Source organism: Zophobas morio, unplaced genomic scaffold (genome assembly GCF_036711695.1).
Source record: "Zophobas morio isolate AGI-343-1 ecotype UQ-CSIRO unplaced genomic scaffold, CSIRO_AGI_Zmor_V1 ptg000004l, whole genome shotgun sequence".
Taxonomy (NCBI): domain Eukaryota; kingdom Metazoa; phylum Arthropoda; class Insecta; order Coleoptera; family Tenebrionidae; genus Zophobas; species Zophobas morio.
In genome coordinates, this window is record NW_026972109.1 from 12,756,788 (window position 1) to 12,776,936 (window position 20,149).

Below are 20,149 nucleotides of genomic sequence, written 5' to 3' on the forward strand. Positions count from 1 at the left end.
ACTGTCACGACCAATAGCCGCAGGAATCCAATTACGAACCCCCAATTTGTTCAAGAATCCCCCCTTCGAACCCAACTTAATTACAGCTCTTTCTCGCTAGAAGCTCTTTTTCCCGTCTCTTAAAGCTCTCCTGAAAAATGAGACTCGCGTCCCGAAGCTCCGCTTTCTGAGCTTTCCGGCGAATATCGATTCCGAAACATTGTTCTGTTTCCTCCGCGGAATGTACTCCAGCTGATCGATTCCCGGTTGAGGCAGTCGAAAGCTCAACCACCATAGCCTACAGTAACACTAACAAACACTTTTCGTTTTCGTCCTGAAGAGGCCAAACTCGAAAACGTAGCGCGGAAGCTGGACATAGTGTACAGTGAAGTGGGGTTTTAGAGCTTTTTCGTAAACTCGGAAGGTGAGTTTTGGTGGCCGTTTTCATTGTTATGCTCTTGTTTACCCAGTTGCAATAGCTGGATTTTTGCACGACCTTGGAGAGATTACTGCGTCGCGGGGCTTTTTATGTAATTTTGATTAGGTGCAGCTTTGAGCTTTGGCATCGATTTGACATTAATTGGCCACTTGTCGAAACTTAATTATGCGAGATTAGAGGAGAGATCTTCAGGGCGGAAAATAGATTCGAGCTTTTTTTAGAGCTTTCGTGAAATGAGCCAACTAATGTACATTAATTTGGTGCTGTCACGACAAAAAATTTTGTTATTTGTTATGTATGTTCCATTTAGCGCTACATTAAGTTATTCATGAAGGGTTTTATTGAGCTTTTAGTGTGTTGTCAATACGATGCATTATAACAAATTGCTATGCAAATTTATTGGTTGTGCGGGTTTGGGAGTTTAGTAGATTTTTATTGGGTTTTTACTGACTGTTAAAAATTTTGTTACCCATTTTCTTTGTTTGGAAGTTACATAACGTTCATCAGATGGAATACCAATCGATAAGTCCGATTTTGAATTAATAATCGTGAAGATGTCCTTCAAGTAGATTTTATAGGGTTTTTATCACGGCTGGAAAATTCGTTACGTCGCTTCTTTTTTTGTATTGTTACCGCACTACTTTGTGACGATAAGTGACTGGCGCTTGATACCGAGTTTGTTATCACTTCCGGTGAACCATTAATTTGAGTTATAGTCTAGAAATGGACGCAAACAGTGAAACGTCGGTAGGTACTTATTCAAATTTTTTGTTTAAAACGAGGTTAAATATCCAGCGATAACATTATCATTCCTGCGGTGAGTTATCAAAACTCCTTTTACATGACAGTCACTGCTTTTCCAACGCCCGACTACCACAATGCCAAAAGCGGGTAAATAAATCTCCCTTAAGCCGCGTCCTTCTAACTCCTTCTTTTTTTGAAAAGTTTGAACCTTAGGTGACCACGCGTTCGAGCTCCGCAAGCGTCAATCCAGACTGTTATCCTGGGTGGAAATACCTCTAGGTTATGTAAGCCGCGAGATCAATTTTTGCCCATTCCTTTTTCTATGATTGTTCTGTTTTTGTTGCAGATGGCCGGAGCCGATTCGAAATGGCAGAAGGATGCTGCCGATCAAAACTTTGATTACATGTTCAAACTTCTTATCATCGGGAACAGTTCAGTCGGGAAGACGTCTTTCTTGTTTCGATATGCTGATGATAGTTTCACATCGGCCTTCGTCAGTACGGTTGGTATCGATTTCAAAGTCAAAACCGTCTTCAGGCACGACAAACGCGTCAAGCTCCAGATATGGGTGAGTGTTATCTTGATTGTGACAAGATGTTTTACTAAATGGGGTTGCTTGGAAGGACACCGCCGGTCAGGAGAGGTACCGGACAATCACGACAGCGTACTACAGAGGAGCTATGGGTTTCATACTCATGTATGACATCACGAACGAAGAGTCTTTCAACAGTGTGCAAGACTGGTGAGTAGCCGAAAAACCACGTCTTGCATTGTAAATCCCGACCATGTCCGAAAACCAGGCAAAATAACATTTTTCCCATTCTGATTTCTCCAGAGGACGCTACCAAACTTTTTCCATCACGAAATGTCATTTTCGAAGTTGAGGACCTTTTTTGTGTGTTTGAACTAATTACGCCCCTTTAGAAATGCGAAAAGCTTGTTTGAGCTTCTTATTTTCGTTATAAATTCGCTTTGTTTGTTTGCTTTTCCCTTTAGTAGCTATCTTTAGCTCATCAAAATTGTACGAACACTCCGCTGCGCTCGTAATCTTTTGCCACTTCTTGCAAACTTCGTTCAATCGAAACTCGCTTATTAAACTTCCTCTTCGATGTCGTTTAAGAGCCGGAAGTATTGGTTAGGAACAACGGGATCAAATCCCTGAAGAATTCGTCGTATTGATTTATTGAAATCGAGGTCTCCGCGATGATAACTTTCAACAACGATCATTGTTCAATGTTAATTCGATGGATTTAGAGCGTGCGATAAGACGACCTGATTTGTTTTCGCACTGATAAAATTTGCCACGATTTACGGAAAGTTATGCTTTTAAAGTTTGCGGACTCGTGGCTTATTTGTTGAAATGTCTCGTGCGTTCATAAATTTTGCTGTCATTTTCGTTTCAACAATATATCTTAGCGTAGCTCGACATGTTTTTGTTGTTTTAAATGAGCTTAGGGACGGGATGCTTGCTTTTGAATATTAAATGCCTTGAAGCAAGAAAATATATGCGAATTTGCGTTCAATAGAAGCGCTTTTAACTCTCTGCTTTCTGTTAAAAATGAGACTTGAAATATTTTTTGCTGTAAATGTATTCATGTTATATTGGAAGCTAATAACTATGTATTATATTTGCAATTGTAATCGGGAAGTCGAAGATGAAAACGGCGACACGATTTTTATTAGCTTTTTGCTTTTTGATATTTTCCTCGACAAGTAAGAAAAAATCATTATATACAAGGCGGGGCGCACTCAAATGTGAATATCTGTTAAAATCTCAACATTAAAAATGTACGATCATTGTAGCAGTGTATGATTAAAGGTATATCGATTAGAATATTTCGGGAGATTGTTCATTTTAAGAATTGTACTGAATTCAATAACTGTCAGTCCTCAAACGCGAAGTACATGATGGCTTGTTTTGATCTGTCAGACTATAATTAATTATACCAGCATTACACAACGGGATAACCGATGCGAACTAAGCGACTGTAGAACCTATCTCAGATTCATCATGAATTGCCACAAAAGCTCTAACTGAGATTTAAAGCACAATAGAATCTATAATATAATCAAACAAGTTACTAACAATTTTGTTAATTATCAAGCTGACTATTTTTACGTGGTTTATTAGTGCTATATCGGGTCATATCAACATGCAAATGAAACCAGATAAAGCAAACAAATATGCTCTTTTTGTGGCATAAACACACCGCAATAATTTAACTCCCACATTCCAAATAGAGGCTAGATATGGACTCTCTTGAGATTGAAAAATCATCTTTAAATAACTCCGAATGGAAAGCTCTGAAAGATTTATTAATATTGATCGGTGGGAATGGTGTAATTTGTTATTCCGTTTGAATCGGGAGTGTTTTATGAGCGTATTACACATCCTTTCGGATTTTTAATCACACTTCCAGCTTTTATACGCTTTCCGGTTATTAAAGTGGACCGAATTTAATTACTGATGTTGGGCGCTGTACAATAATGAGTCAGCAGATGATGATTTTTGCTACATTTTACGTTGCGACATGAGTTCTAATTACGGAACAAATTGGCTACTAAAATAAGCGTACAAATTGTTCATTGCATGCATACAGAGTAAACAGCGGTGGAAAATGTATGTGACCTACAGTGTACAGCAGAAATCCATTAACACAGTATCGTATAAAAGCGGGGAATTTTACACCTCATAAAGTTTTCTTCCAGCCACTCCTGGTTTCGGAATTGTGGTTTTTCGCACTACGTTTTGTAAATAATAAGAAAGTAAAACCAATAAGGTCTGGAAAAAGTTTTCTTTGCGGTTTCAAAGAGCACGAGTTCGAGAAATCAAAGTTCACATGTTGCTGGTATTTATCAACAGAAAAGAAAACAAAGGGAGCTTTCAAGTTGGCTTACATGAAAAATTTAGACGCAATATTCGCTGAAAACCAAATGCGTGGAAGTCTGGTACGATATTTTCAATACAGCTGGATTATTGACGTTAGAATGCCAACTTAAAACGTAGTACGAGTCATCCTTGGTACCTTAATTACACACTGCATGATTTTCAACAGCTGGACGCTAGTTTAGAATTGTTTATGCCTAGAACTTTTCTTTTAAAACCTTGATTTTTTCGAAAAATTTCGCTCGAATATAAATTACATTATCTACCAACGTCCCGTTAACAATTAAATTAAAATCTGTTATGTTTAGTTTGAAATTAATTTTCGTGTCTAATTAACTTAGTTGTTGCACCAACTCATGTTTTCATTAGCTGGAATTAATTATGACTCTCATGTACACATTTGTGAGAAATACCAGTTAATTGGCTTGAGTTAAATGTTTGCCTTTAGTAAACTTTAAATTAATATTGAAATTCATTCAATTCATTGTCACACAACGGTGAAATATATTTTGGATTTAACGTGAAACCCGCAGACGGGATTAGCGTATTGTAACTCCGAACCAGACTGGAGTTTTTAATTATGAATTACTGAATAAATATTTACAGCTTTTATTTTCTTGAAAAGGTTGTATAATCAGATTGTTTTTCATTATCCCGGACACGGCTTATACAGTTTTTCTTGTTTGCGCTTCATTAATAATTTTTTTTGTTTTCTAACTGTTTATAAAAGTGATTTGGAAGTTACTGGTTTACGAACTAATTTATTTTATCGATTATTTCAGTAACGACTCGTCTAACTGATCTAAAGCTGCGGAAAACCGATTAGGTTGTAATTAGTGTTATATTGTTCATACGATTAATAACAGGTGATTTTTTTATGTGAGAATTTGTTGACAGAACAAATTTAAAACCTTCGTTGGACCTAAAATGATTTATTTAAGATAAGGGAAATGTTGGCCCCTAGTTTCGGTATAATAAATTGACTCGGCGTTTCATATTTTCAAATGCTAGAGTAAGAACTTCCCGGAAGACATTTTCACACTCTTGTATGATTCTCAGTTTTAGATCTTCATTTGTATCTAGTGATTATTTAAGCAACAAAAAATAATCTTAAGCTGTCAAATTAGGTGATTCAGGTAGGTAGATTGGTTTGATTATATGGTCGTCATAAAATTCCCCTAGAAAGTTCAAACTTGTTTGCGCTGTTGCATCGTCATGCTGAAAATATCCATGCTGAAATTCTTCAGGATCAAGCTTGTCAATAAATTCTTACAGCTTTCCGACAAGTTGAATATAACAAATCAACTTGTTGCGAAAGCCTTCTTATGGGGGTTATCATCCATAACCTGTTGGTATTTTTTTTTAAAATTAGCCTCATGATTTTTCTATGATTTTCGGAAAACATTTTTCTCGAGTTGAAAATTCTGTATCTGTGCGAAAACAAACCTGGATAGTTTTGACTCACTCTCAAATAAAGATCTGGCTTTGAAAAATACCGATTTGTGTTGAAAATTGGAAAAACAATAAGCAAAACGAGTTTGTAAAAACGAACACAAAGCACAATTTACGTTAAGCTCCGAGATTATAGGCAACTCACAACAACGCAAGCTGTATGCTCCAAAAGACGACCTACGCAATTTGGTCATATAATGGGCAGCGGAAAGTAGATCACAATTTTTATTATTAACAAAAAGCTGTTTTAAATATAGATCTCTTATCTCGACAGTTGTTATTTTATTTTAAATTACATTGAAAAAAATCTCAGTAACTTTTACCATAACGAGTATTAAAAAATAGGTTAAAATATATACTGTGTAGTTGGACGGATAAAGCGTTTCATCAAAACGACGTGATAGGACCTGGGTCAGTTGCGCGCCCCGGTCTAACAAATCTGCGAGTGGTCCTAATCCCATTGGATATCGGTTCTGTACATCGGTTCTATCGACCTGAGAGGTCATGGACAGTTGCGTGCAACGGTTAGAAGATTTGTATATAATTTTTATTTTAATAGTAATAATTTTACTCATAGGCCATTAAAATATATATCGATCTTTTTTGTGTCATACTCTTACCCACTTGATTATTATTACTGCACTTATTGAAATTTCTGACCTTCGGTATGAGATACGACGGCACAGATAAATCTGTGATTTACTGCTTTAATTTTTGTGCGCAAAATCGTTGTGAGAATGGGGCTTGAGGTGCAACTCGTCATTTTATCTACTGGATGTAATGAGCCTTTGGAAAAAAGTTTGGCCGAGAATTTAGTACGCAACGCTCGTTTTGGATTATCATAAAATAATTAAATTCGTAATTTTTTGTTTCATTTTCTTTCATTCTTCGGTTCCCAAATTTTTAAGTGTTTCGTTTTCATAATTTTTAGCTTTTTCAATTTTTAATTTCTCGACTTCCAAATTTTTCAATTTTTCGTTTCTTCAATTTTTGATTTCTCGAATTGTCAATTTTTCAAGTTTTTGATTTATAATTTTCATTTTCTAGATTTTGTTTCACTTTTTTTTCATTTCTTTTATTTTTTCAATGTTCCTTTCGATCTTATAATTTTTCGTTTTTTCATTTTTGATTTTTCAGTTTTACAATTTTGAAATTTTTCCTTTTTTTTCGAAAAGCTGAAAAATTGAAACACTGAAAAACTAAATATCGAAAAAAATTAGCGAACCCCAAAATTGGAAAACCCAAAGTTGTAAAATCGAAAAACTGTAACATTAAAAGATCAAAAAACTGAAAAATTTAATACCCAGGAATTGAAAAATTTTAAATCAAAAATCGAATAAATGAGGAAGTTTTAAAATTCAATTGTAAAATTGAAAAATTCTAAAATTGTAAAATTGAAAAAGTGGTACATTTTAAAAATTATTATTATTCATACTTAAAATGACGACTAGAAAAATTGCAAATCAAAAGCTGAAGAAATGAAAAATCACAAAACTGAAAAATCTAAAATTGAAAAATGAAAAATTAAAAATTTAAAAGTTGAATGATCGAAAAATTGCAAATCGAAAAACTGAACAAGTTACAGTAAAATTTCAGTTAGATTCAGTTAAAAAAAAATGGTTGAAGGTTATTTCAACAGAACTTTCTTCGCCCTGAATTGCAACCCTATAAACCCCGCTTTTTTGAAAAATTATTATAAAAATTTTCCGTATCTTTTGCGATTTTTCATTTTTTTTATTTTTTTTTTGCTTTTTTGAATGTTTAGATTTTGCAGTTCTTGAATTTAAAATTCCAGAGTTTTCAATTTAAATTATTTCAATTTTTCGTTTCTTTAATTTTGCGACTGCACCTCCTCGAGGTTTTATTTTTAAATTGTTTAGTTTTCCAAATTTCGGATGCTTCGATTTTTTGGTTTTGCAATTTTTCGATTTACGATTTCCACAATTTTCAATTTTTAAAGTTTTGTAATTTTTGGTTTTTCAGTGTTCCGATTTTATAATTTTTCTTTTCTTCAGTGTGAAATTTATCAATTTTTGGATTATTCAATTTTTCGATGTGTAATTTTTGGGTTTTCAATTTTTAGATTTTACACCTAATTTTTTAATATTTTTTTCTCAATTTTAGATTTTTAGTTCTTCGGATTTTCAATTTTTCATTTCATCAATTTTTGATTTGCAACTTCTAGTTTTCATTTTAAATATGCATCTTATACCTTTGTAATTTAAAAAATTTTCCACTTTTTCAATTTTAGGGTTTTAGAATTATTCCATTTTTTAATTAGTGGATTTTAAATCTTTTTTATTTATTGGATTTTTCACTTTTTCGATTTTTAATTTTTCAAATTCTGGATATTTAATATCTCAATTGTTCAGTCTTTCAATGTTACAGTTTACAACTTCAAAATTTTGACGATACTAAAATGTTTCAATTTTACAATTTTTGGCTTTTTCAATTTTTGGATTCATTAGTGTTTTGGATATTTAAGTTACTCGACTTTCAGTGTTTCAATGTTCCGATTTTGAGTTTCCTTAGTTCTTCGATTTTTAAAGTTTTTTGATTTTTAATTGTTCGATTTTGCAATTTTTCGTTTTTTCAATTTTAATGTTTCTAGTTTTTCGACTTGCGATTTTTCAATTTTTCATATTTTTTTTGTTTTTTTTTTTTCAATTTTTCGGATTAAAATTTCTCGAATTTACAATTTTTAAATTTCCAATTTTTCAGTTCTTTAAATTTTCGATTTGCAAATTTTGGTTTGGTTTTTTATTTTCTTTATTTTTACAATTTTTCGATTTTTCAATGTTCCGATTTTATAATTTTTTATTTTTTCAATTTAAATTTTTTTAATTTTTCGATTCTTCAATTTGGAATATGCACCTCCTCGAGTTATCAGTTTTAAATGTTTCAGTTTTCCGAATTTCCAACTTTCGGATGTTTTGAGTTTTTTGGTTTTGAAATTTTTCGATTTTCAGTTTCACAAGTTTTCAATTTTTGATTTTTTAGTTTTTAAAATTTCGTTATTTTCCGGTCTTTCAATGTTCTGATTTTATAATTTGTCTGTTTTCATTGCGAAATTTTTCAATTTTTCGATTTGCAATTTTGGGTTTTCAATTTTTCGATTTTTCTACTTTTACATTTTTTAATTTTTTTCTCTATTTGAGATTTTTCAGTTCCTCGATTTTTCTATTTTTCATTTCATCAATTTTTGATTTGCAATTTTTTTAGTTTTCATTTTAAATATGTGTCTTATAATTATCAGAATTTAAAAAATATTTCATTTTTTAATTATTGTTGGATCTTTTTCATTTGTTCGAGTTTTTAATATCTCGACATTTAATTTTTCAATTGTTCAATCTTTTAATGTTGCAGTTTACAACTTTACAATTTTGACGATCCAAAATTTGTCGGTTTTTAATTTTTCGATTAGTTTTTTTCGATATTAAGTTTCCCGACTTTTAGTTTTTCCATGTTTCGATTTTTCGTTTCTTCAATATATCGATTTAAAATTTTTTACGATTTTTTTAGTTTTTCAATTTTTATTTGTTCGATTTCAATGTTTAGTTTTTCCGACTTTTCGAATAAAAAAAATAGAAAAATCGCAAAATTGTAAAATTGAAAAATCCAAAAAGAAAAAACGAAGAAGTATAAAATGAAAACTTTAAAAAATCTAAAAATTGGAAATTAGAACTTAAAAAACTGAAGAAGAATTTTAAAATTGGCACATCCAAGAATTGAAAAATCAAAGATTGAAATTTTCGAGAATTGAATAAACGAAAAATTATAAAATCGAATCAAAATCAAGAACTTGAAAAATTGAGAAAAGGAAAAATTAGGAAATTGAAACAATGAAAAATGGAAAAATTAAAAAGAAAAGAAAATGAAAAAACGAAATTTTGTGATATCAGAAAATTGTAAAATGGATGAAAAAGGAAAACACTTTTTGTTAATAAAGCACCTAGTACAATGATTTTATCTCAATTTTACTTCGATTTAAATTCACCTTGAATGAACTTATGTAACGTCTGCAATTGGCACATAGACAAATATTTTTATTGCTCTTAAATTTTCTACCAATAAGTTCCTGTTGTAAAAATAAAACACTTTGTTGAGAATTATTATTATTTTTTTAAACTATAAGACCATTTTTTACAAAAGTAGATCTACTGATCTTTTTATCCATGTACTGCTAGATTTACTGTGAAATTATTAAACTGCAATGTAGGAAGCTTCTTTCAGCTAGATACCTGTTAGCAACCCTTATAATCCCCTACTTGTGTGCCAGTGGCCTTTTTGGGAATGAGACTGTCACAGGGTTAATTAACCGTGGCGCGCAAGTGACCAACACCCGATAGTTAATTATGCTGGATAAAATCATAGGATTCGAAAAATAAATAGTTTAAATATTTCCCATTGCAAGAAAGCGTGTTCGTTTTCTTATCAAGATGTACGTTTTATGCCATGTTTGAAATTTAATTATTTATTTAATAAGCACTAAAGAGCGTTTTTACAAAATCAGAATTATAAAGAAAGCATCTCTGGAGAGTCGAGGTTGATAAAAAAGTAAATTAAATTTCTCCCTTACAATATGTAATCAACTTTTATGGAAATGGTGGTTTGAGCTTCTGCTTCTTGGTCGACTGCAACTCAACTAGAAAAAGACAGAATACAAAATGTGTACTTTTGAGATATCGTGACAAACCGTTTAAAAAACCTGTTCTTGTGAGCTTTCTACAGATGTACTAGATCAATAATCAAGCCCATTAAAAACTTTGCTCCTTCTAGGGTAACTCAGATCAAGACGTACTCCTGGGACAACGCTCAAGTAATCCTCGTGGGCAACAAATGCGACATGGAGGACGAACGAGTAATAAGTTTCGAACGAGGCAAGCAATTAGCCGAACAACTTGGCGTAGAATTCTTCGAAACAAGCGCAAAAGAGAACATTAACGTTAAGGTAGGTTTCCAGAGTCGCGAGTTTGCGGCGCTAACGGGTTCAATTTCAGGCTGTTTTCGAGCGACTCGTCGACATCATCTGCGACAAAATGTCTGACAGTTTAGATACAGACCCCACCCTGATGAGCGGGGGCGCGAAAGGGCAACGTCTCACGGATGCGCCCCAAGGGCCTCAAGCCGCTAACTGCAACTGCTAATAATCTGAACGTTCCAACATTAAAAATTACTATAGCTGTATGGACAAAAACACTTACCTGTTGATATAACTTCGACCAGGATGTACGAAATTTGACTTATTTATAATTTAGTTTAATTGAGACTGACAATACGCATGCGTATGTATACTGCAGAACTATGTTGCTATACTGGGTGTTGCATGCGTGTGTAATTTTTATAATAAGGGGACGCAGGATGGAACCCGGAGAGGTTGCGTCCTGTCGTCTCGTTTCGCATTTTTAACATTTGAAGGAACATTTATGCATTTTATAATTTTTGAAGTTACTCAAAATAATGTCAATATTAGCAAAACGTAGATTAGAGATGGAAAGGTACCCTTGATGGAGTTATTTTGAGTTTTTTGCTATGGTTTTCGTTCCGACTTGGTTTAGACAGAGTGTCGAAAGTGTGTCATTAGAGTAGACCACTCTGTAAACAAACAGGGTTCACGCGATTGTGCCACTTTATACGTTGCAGGTAAACTACGCTTTATCCCCATGTTGCCAACTGTGAAAGAAAGGCGTAATTTGCAGCCCCGACACAACCCTGAGTGTTAAATTTATGTAAGAGACGTATCATATCTTTGGCCTAAAACGGCATTTGTTTTAGACTACGTGTTGTGTTATTCTAGGAGTGGGAGGTAGAGGAAGCTTAAAACCAAAATGCGTCTGTAGTTAACCTACGTTACTAATTAAAGACAACAGAATAAATGTGAACTTGTAAATATAGAAATTGTATGTTCGCTGTTACGTTTAGAGATTGATTTTTTATTTTGTTACATTGTTAAGGATCTGTTAATAGTCGCTTTCATCTAGCGTAAGTTTTTTTTCAAGGTCGCAAGGTATAGCTCGATGATCAACAAGAGGTGTCCAATTTCATCTTGACTCTCAGTAGAGAGATACAGGTCGCCTTCCCCCAAACCTTTAATCGATGTAAAGAGATAATCAGTAATCACGTTGACTACATTTATAAATTCCATGTCTTCTGGTCAATGTCTCAAATTGAACTTTCCTAAGCTTCAGCTGGACCTTTTTCAAAACAACTTACGTCATTCAGTATAGATGTTATTAATGTTTTGCGATTAATCGACGATTTTTCTCCAGCTGAAGTCGTTTCTATAAATCTGTGCCTCACTTAACAATGGATGGGTTCAGATTCAAGCCAGACGAAGAATGGGTGTCTGAGGATCGCACATTTTCTAGACCTGCTCCAAGCTTTTGGAATTTTTACCAATTCTAGAGGCTTCCAGCGGGCGCTCATTGTTATGTTAAATGGATTGTACAATATTAAACATTATTTTGTGAATTAGTGTATAATAAAATAGTGTATATGCCTGAAGGATTTGTTATTTCAGCAAAACTTCCACCAAAGTAGGATCAGAAAGTTCTTGCTGATGGCAATTGTACACAAAACATTAAGTCTTATCTACGCGACGCAGTGTTTTCACAAATAAAATTAACTTTAGTTATGCGCCCGACAACTAGTGGAATTTAATTTTCGTAATGCCTGGAATAACAAGAATTAGGGAGACTTTGGGAACTGAAAAACACTTGCGGTAATTTAATTACGGCTTTAGACCTGGTGCTTTAAACTCACAATTGTTGTACACGTATACGAATTAGAGAAAGGAAAAAAGCTAATATTCTGAAGAGTTTAATCGAGTCTATTTGTTTAGTTTATTATTTCAGTAGAAAATTAGGCATCGGAATTTGTTTTTTTTTTCTCTTGAGCGTAAGCAAAGAAAGCTTGTAATCGCGTCCATTGGCTAGCTACTTTTATGTTTTCTTGGTGTTTCATGACTCTTAGAGTACGAAAAAATATGTCTCACGTTTCCGTCTTTCTGTCTCCCGTGTTTTGGATTTTTATTAGACAGATAATTTCCGAAACTACCGGACCAATTGTTGGCAAATTTTGTACGTGTATTAGGAATATCATTTACGAGTAGATGGTAAAATGCTAACTAAAATTAAGCTAACCGTCCTCACGTGATCTTCAAAATTTACAATAGTTATTTTGTTTTTACTTTTATAATATAAGATATTCCTGTACCTGTGGTGTATGAATCCGTGTTGAGTTTTCATCCCAGACATCGAGATTTTTGAAAAAAAAAAAAAATCAGAATTGTTTAAAAAAAATTTTGCAATTTAATTTTAAAACTGCAGAACCGAATGCTCTAAAATCTTGTAAATTGTTTAAGGTTGCAGGTAGTATGGTAAATAGTTAATTAAAATTTATTCGTTTATCGCTTCCCCGAAAATTTGTTAAATCAACTCAAAATAATAAATCTTCTCTGAAATATGCAAAATATTATGACTCTACTTGTGGTTTATCAATGCAATCATAGTTGTTAGAATTATTTATACACGGCGATTCAAAAATATTAATGAGTGAGGCAGTTTATGGTGTTGATTAAATCAAGAACGATTAACTCGACTTAATTTTTCAATTTTTCGTTTCCTCAATTTTTCAAGTTTTATATATCGCAATTTTTCGTTTTTTCATTTGCTTTGTTTTTTCAATGTTGCTTTATAATTTTTTGTTTATGCAGTTTTTCAAATTTTAAATCTTTGGTTTTTCAATTCTTAGATTTTCCAAATTTTAAAGTTTTTAATTTTGCAATTTTTCGATTTCTCAAGTATCCGATTTTCCAATTTGTTTAGTTTTCGGTATTTCGATTTTGCAATATCTCGTTTTTTCGATTTTTAGGTTTCTCAATTTTTAATTTTTCAACTTTCAGTATTTCGTTTCTTCAATTTTTCAAGTTCTTAATTTCCAGTTTTTAGATTTTCAAAGTTTTCATTTTATGTTTTTTTCTTTTCCTTTGATTTAACAATTTTTGGATATCACAAATTTTCTTATTCATTTTCTTTCATTTTTCAATGTTTTCATTATTCAACGTTTCGGTTTCATAATTTTTCGTCTTTTCACCGTTAAATTTTTCAATTTTTTGATTTCCCGACTAAATTTTTCAGTTTTTCGTATCCTCAATTTTTCATTTTGCAACTTTTTATTTTTGCAATTTTTCGACACCATAGTTTTTCATTTTTCGATTTTTCAGTTTTCGAATATTTAATATTCTAGTTTTTCAATTTTTCGTTTTCAGTTCTTGATTTTTATTTTTCAATGTCCAGATTTCTTAACTTTCATTTTCTGTTTTATGTCAGAATTTCATTTACTTTATTTTTTCAATGTTATTTTATAATTTTTCGTTTATTTCAATTCTTCGTTTTTCCAAATTTCAAATTTTTTAATGTTATGATTTTTCTATTTCTCAAGTATCCGATTTTCCAATTTCTTTAATTTTCAGTATTTCGATTTGACAATATATCGTTTTTTTCGATTTTTAGATTTCCCAATTTTTAACTTTCGACTTTCAATATTTCGTTTCTTCAATTTTTAAAGTTCTTAAATTCCAGTTTTTAGATTTTTCAAAGTTTTCATTTTATGCTTTTTTCTTTTCCTTCGATTTAACAAATTTTGGATATTACAAATTTTTGTTTTTCATTTTCTTTCATTTTTCAACGTTGCGGTTTCATAATTTTTCGTCTTGTTCAGTTTTTCCTTTATCCAATTTTTCGATTCACAGTTTTTCAATTTTGCAATTTCATGTTATAATTTTTCGTTTTTTAATTTTTGAGTTTTTTAATTGTTTTTCTTTTTCAAATTTTCGCTTCCTAAATTTTTAATTTTTTTGGATTTATTTATCTTCGATGAATTCCTTGGTATCACAGTTTTTTGTTTTTTCGTTTTTTACATTTTTCAATTTTTCGCTTTGCAATTTTTAGGTATTACAATTTTTACATTTTCGATGTTTCCGTTTCTCAATTTTTAATTTTTCGTTTCCTCAATTTTTCAGGTTCTTGTTTTTTTTTCATTTTCCTGATTTTTAATTTTCATTTCCTTTAATTTTTCGCTTATTCAATTTTTGATTTTTCATTTTTTGGATTTTCCAAATTTAAAATTTTTTAATTTTGCCATTTTTGGATTTTTCAAGTATCCGATTTTCCGTTTTCTTTATTTTTCAATATTTCGATTTTACAATATCTCGTTTTTTGATGTTGCACTTTTTCGATTTTTAGGTTTCTCAAATTTTAACCAACTTCTTAATTTCCAGTTTTTAGATTTTTCAACGTTTTCAATTTATGCTTGTTCATTTTTTAATTTTTGATTTTTCAATTGTACAATTTCGCAATTTTTCAATTTTTTTTAACGAGAAACTGAAAAAACGAAAAATTGCAAATCAAAGAACTGAAAAAATGAAAAACTTAAAACATTAAAGAATTAAAACTCGAGAAACTTAAAAATCGAAAAAAAAATTAGTGAATTGAAAAATTAGAAAGATGAAAAAACGAATCGAATCGAAAAATTGGAAAACCCAAAATTGTAGATCGAAAAGTTATAGAATCGTCAAAATTGTAAAATCGAAAAACTGTAAGACCGAAAAATTGAAAAATGAAAATGTTTTAAAATCCAGCAATTGAGAAATGGAAAAATTCTAACATTGTAAAAAAATTAGAAAAGTTGCGAATGAAAAATTGAAAAATCGAGATATTCAGAAGGAATAATTTAAAAATCTAATAGTTGAAAAATCGAAAAATTGAAAACCGGAAAACTGGGAGTTGAAAAATTGAAAAATTAAGAAATCAAAAAATTGAAAAATTACACTCGTGAAAATGCAAATCCAATAATTGAAACATCCATAAGTTGGAAAACCGATAAACTGAAAAATTTAAAATTGAATACTGAAAGAGCATATCGTAAAATTAAAAAACTAAAAGAAAAATCAAAAATTGAAATTGAGAAAACAAAAAATTGACATTAAAACTTGAAAAATTGTAAAAATACAGAAAATATAAAATCGAAACGAAAAATTTCGAATCTAAGATATGAAGAAACGAAAAATTAAAGAATTGAAAAATTCAATAATAAAAAACTGAAAACTCGAGAAATTTAAATCGAAAAATTGCAAAATCTAATAATTGAACAATTCAAAAGTTGGAAAATTGAAAAACTAAAAATTTTAAAAATCTGAAAATTGAAAAATCAAAAATGGAAAACCGAAAAACTGCGAGCCTAAAAAACTGAAAAATTTCACGACGAAAAATCAAGGAATTAAAAATTCAAAACTCGTGAAAATGCAAATCCAAAAATTGCAAAACCTAAAAATTGAAACATCCAAAAGTTGTAAAACCGATAAACTGAAAAATTTGAAACTGAAAACTGAAAGGAATCTCGTAAAATTGAAGAAACAAAAAATGAAAAAATTTAAATTGAAAAAACAAAAAAACTGGACATTGAAAAATTGTAAAAATAAAGAAAATACAAAATCGAAACGAAAAATTTCGAATCGAAAATTTGAAGCATCGACAAATTAAAGAATCGAAAAATTCAATGATTAAAAACTGAAAACCCGCGAAATTTAAATCGAAAAATTGTAAAATCTAATAATTCAAAAGTGGATTTTACTTTATAGTGGTTATCAGACAAATTTGCAAAAAAATAAGAGTTTTTCAAAGAACCGGGATTTTTTGTGCTGCTCTTTAGGTGCGAGGGAAGTTCCACGGAAATAATCTTGGGCCAATTTTTAATTTTTTGTTAAGGTAGAAATTAATTGTGGAGCTTTTGAACTGAATATCAAAAATATTTATTCATTGTCAATAATCATCAACTTAATGTACAAATAATATAAAAACTTTACCTTTTTTAGTATGGGAGTTTATAAGTCTGAAGTAATTTAAAAAAAATATTTTAAACGATTCCAGCCATTTTTACGTTTCAATATACCAACTGGACGACGTTGAGGAGCAACTTTAAACCTGTGCACCTCACTTTAAACTGTCTCTTTCCAACAATAGTTTTCTGTGTTTATTTTAATCCCACAGTTCTACATTAACGGGAATTTTTTTTTCCTTACTTTATTTTTATACAGAATGGTTAAAATATGTTCGGTTTGCGTTTTTACCGCCCGACAGAAGTAATATCATCATCTTATCTCATTCTGTTTGACCGTTTTTGCTCAAACTAAAAACTAAAGTTGTTTCTAGACGTCCTTAATTACGTTTGTTAATACAAAAAAGAATTACATGGTCGTATTCCTAATAGAAGTTTCAAATGATGCTGCTTGAACATTCCTAAAGTCATTTAAATCATAGCATTTTAATTAGTCGAAAATTTTATGCTCAGATATTTCTTCTACATCAGAATTATATACAGCTTTCATAAAAAACCTAAAAAAAATATTCCTGATCAAACAAATTCCAGGCGAATCTCTTATGCCCCTATCCACTTATTTCTTTATCTCAATTTAACCAAGATATCGTTCGGTGGCATCTAGAATCAATACTCACCCCCAGAACAAACGCAAATTATCATTGCGAACTTGCAAAGCTTGAAGCATCAGCTAAATCATGCATGAAATTGTTATATCCTGTGAGAATAAGCCTGGAAGCTCCGCCGAGTTCCCTCGGGAAGTTAAATGTTGACGATGTTTTTATCTTTCACTTTTATTGTTGGTGTAAGTTGTATTTTCAGGAAGATTGTCTTGTTCCGCTCGATTCAAGAAACCGGAAAAGCTCCGCACAGAGAAGCATAATAGAAGCAAGCATGCAGTAAGTTCTCGCCTTCCTGTTCCTTGTATATTCTTATTACGAATGTTATTTTGTGCCAAGATAATAAAGCGAATCTATTGGAGTTTTCTGAGCGGGGTGCTACTTGATCGAGGTTAATTGCTAGCCGCCTGATGCTTTCCCTCCGAGAGGCGGCGAATATTGTCCCCGGAGCTGGTAAATGAAATTTGCTCGTCTTTATTGAAATTAGCACAAGTTGTTTCTCGTCGGTGCAGATGGCGCAGAGGAGGGAATCGATCTGCGGTTGAGGGGCGGGGAAGAAGAGAAAGTGTATTCTAAGTTCATATATTTGTCAACAATAAAGTGTTTTTAAATTAGCTATAATTTACAAATTTGTGACAATAACTTAAATCTCTATGTACAATATATACAACAAAATTTTGTTTAAAATATTTTCTGGAATATGTCGCTCAAGTTTAGATAGGGTTTATCATAGACATTTAGAGAGCTCAACTACCGTCAATTTTAAACGTGTGATTTAATGTTAGTGCGTCGTTTAAAGTTTACGAAAATATTTCAAACAAACAGTATCTAAACATCACAAGTCATATGGTTTCTTTTATATATCTGAAATTATATCATTCAATTCCAATAAACTTTAAAATATCAACAATAGGATAGAGAAATACTTATATCTAATGAGTAGACGGAGAGAAATCTTTAAAATTGACTCGAAAACTTGGACAGCGTCACGTTAACCGACTTAGATAAAATTTGAAATCCTTAAAGCTACACGTTTCGAAACGACTTTTGTGATAATGGTTTGAATGTGATGCTGCCCGCGTTTAAACAACAACACTATAATATGTTCTTTGTATCTATACTATAGCCAACGTTGGCATCTTATAACCTTTGTTTCATTTGCATAAGACTTTAATATCACCAATCTACTTAAAAAATTCTAAATATAATTGGCAGTATATATTATTCAAATTTAAAACTGAGTTTGATTATACGTTAAATACTTTTCCAATAATACAACGGCAATCAAAGTGAAACCAATCGTGACGAAACCCAATTTTCAAAATTCCTACAAAGAGAACCAGTCCTAGTTAAAAGGCGACGAGGTCCGAACGACCTCCAAAGATAAAGGCTTCTAATAACACTTAGTGGTCGTTTCTTATCACTCTACAAATCTAAGGCCGTTTCTTCATTTCGTAGGCACACCGATTCGATCGTGCCTAAACCTGAATCAACGACTCGCGAAAAAGTCTACGAAATAATCGAGATGAAAATGGTCGATGATCATACTATAATTGTAAAGTTAAATACCATCAGCACGTCCACCGCGCGTTCAAGGCGGCTCCACCGGCTCCTCCTTGTCCCTGATAGCCTTAAGAAGATGACTCCTCAACTCCGACTCGGAGCTCCTCCAAAGCAACACCAACTCGTCCTTGGACAGCCTCTCCAGCGGCGACCTCCCGTTGGAGTTCCGCGGCGAGCAGTTCGGGGGCGGCGGAGCCGGCGGCAGCTCCTCCTCCCGCCGCTTCCGCGACTTCACCGGATTGCCGTCCAGAGACTTGGACTGCTCCCCCAACCTATTCCTCTTAGCGGGTTCAGGAACCTGGGAGTCCCCCAAGCTCTGATGACGCGTCTTCATCCTGCGCTTCCTCACCGGTTCACTCCTCGTCGTGTCTTCCACTTGTATCCTAATCTGCGGGTTGGTGTTCGTTTTGGCGTTATTGTCTGTCTGTCTTCTCTTCAGCTGGAATTGGAGTTGCTCGATAGTTTGCTTATTCCTCCGCGCGATCTCTTCATCCGACAAGTTACCCGCGAAGTTTTCGGGCTCCGACACGTTGTTGAAACTTTTCGCTGAGGATACTTGACTCGGTTTTTCGGTTTTCGTCAAAGTTTCGTCGCTTTTCCCCAACGTCAAGCTGTATTGGGGTTGCAATCTGTGTCTTTCCACGGGTTCGCGGTACTTGGGTAGCGTGGCCAACTTCCGGCCTATGCTCTCCGAGTCGGACAACTTTCTTAAAGGTTCGTTTGACTTGGAGCTGGCGTCTGACACGTTCTCGATTGACAGGACGGGACTTTTCCCGGCTAATTTGTTCCCGGTGCTGATGATGTCCAAGTAACTTGACCTCCTGCTGTTGATATCTGGGGGACTGCTGGTCAAGAAACTCGACGCGTCTTTGCTCAATCGTCTCCCTACGGCTGTGCTATGGTCGACCTTCATCGTTTGCGAGTTGAAGACGCTGTCGGTGCTGAATCGTCTCACGTTGAGGGCCGTCGAGCTTCTCGCTTTGTTTTTCGAGCGTGGACTAAACAACGGCTTGTTGAAAATCATCGTGGGTGATTTAATTTTCTGTGTTTCCGTCTTGGGACTCGATCGCATGAAGGTTCGCCGGAGAATGCTGGGGCTTAATTTGGATTTTTTCTCGTCGGGCGACATCTGGTATTCCGAGTCGACTTCCGTTACCGGTTCGAGTGGCGGCTCGCGTTCCTCTTGCTGTTGCCTGCGAATCGTGCTTTATTTTTAAAGTTGATTTATGGGCTACTTCCTAATATCTAAATACGTACCTTCTAATTTCCTGGATCATTTCGAAGAACTGAGCTTTGCTCTTTCTCCGACGTCGCTGTTCATGTTCCTTCTGAAACAATAATCATCAAGGAGTTTTGCACGAGGTGAATAAGGGTAGAGGAAAGGCGGGAAGGGCGTATGATAAGATGCTGATAATGACGATAAGAAAAAAATTTGTCGCAAGGAGAACTTCTTTAATAACAACTATTAGTGTCATGTATTTGTTAAAATTTTGTATACAATGTATAGTGGCTGAGAAAACTTTGAGGTAGTTTCGATATGAAATTTTTTAGGTGTAATTAGGGCGGGTAGGGCGGCGTCAGATGGTAAGC

At 32.9% G+C, this 20,149-nt stretch overlaps 2 protein-coding genes across 5 annotated transcripts in view; one reads left to right on the forward strand and one right to left on the reverse strand.

Annotated features, from left to right (window-relative positions):
* Nucleotides 1-169: 169 nt before the first annotated feature.
* On the forward strand, nucleotides 170-12,005 carry LOC135141837 (ras-related protein Rab-3). Of its 4 annotated transcripts, none has more exons than XM_064073383.1 (6): nucleotides 1,239-1,309; nucleotides 1,364-1,446; nucleotides 1,509-1,730; nucleotides 1,786-1,904; nucleotides 10,281-10,452; nucleotides 10,502-12,005. In XM_064073383.1, exons 3-6 carry the CDS (start codon nucleotides 1,509-1,511, stop codon nucleotides 10,646-10,648), a joined length of 660 nt encoding a protein of 219 aa, XP_063929453.1. In that variant the 5' UTR covers nucleotides 1,239-1,309; nucleotides 1,364-1,446; the 3' UTR covers nucleotides 10,649-12,005. The 4 variants fall into 4 exon arrangements, with proteins under 4 accessions (XP_063929444.1, XP_063929435.1, XP_063929453.1 ...); XM_064073355.1 differs by having other exon boundaries at nucleotides 1,257-1,309; nucleotides 1,376-1,446; XM_064073374.1 differs by lacking the exons at nucleotides 1,239-1,309; nucleotides 1,364-1,446 and adding an exon at nucleotides 170-403.
* Nucleotides 12,006-18,587: 6,582 nt separating this feature from the next.
* The window catches only part of LOC135136009 (uncharacterized), a 147,620-nt gene continuing 146,058 nt past the window's right edge, over nucleotides 18,588-20,149 (reverse strand). Inside the window, exons 12-13 of the mRNA XM_064065125.1 lie at nucleotides 19,817-19,887; nucleotides 18,588-19,752 (exon numbers count right to left, since the gene is read on the reverse strand). Of these exons, the coding sequence (XP_063921195.1) occupies nucleotides 18,588-19,752; nucleotides 19,817-19,887 (1,236 nt within the window). The remainder of the gene's footprint in view (nucleotides 19,753-19,816; nucleotides 19,888-20,149) is intronic.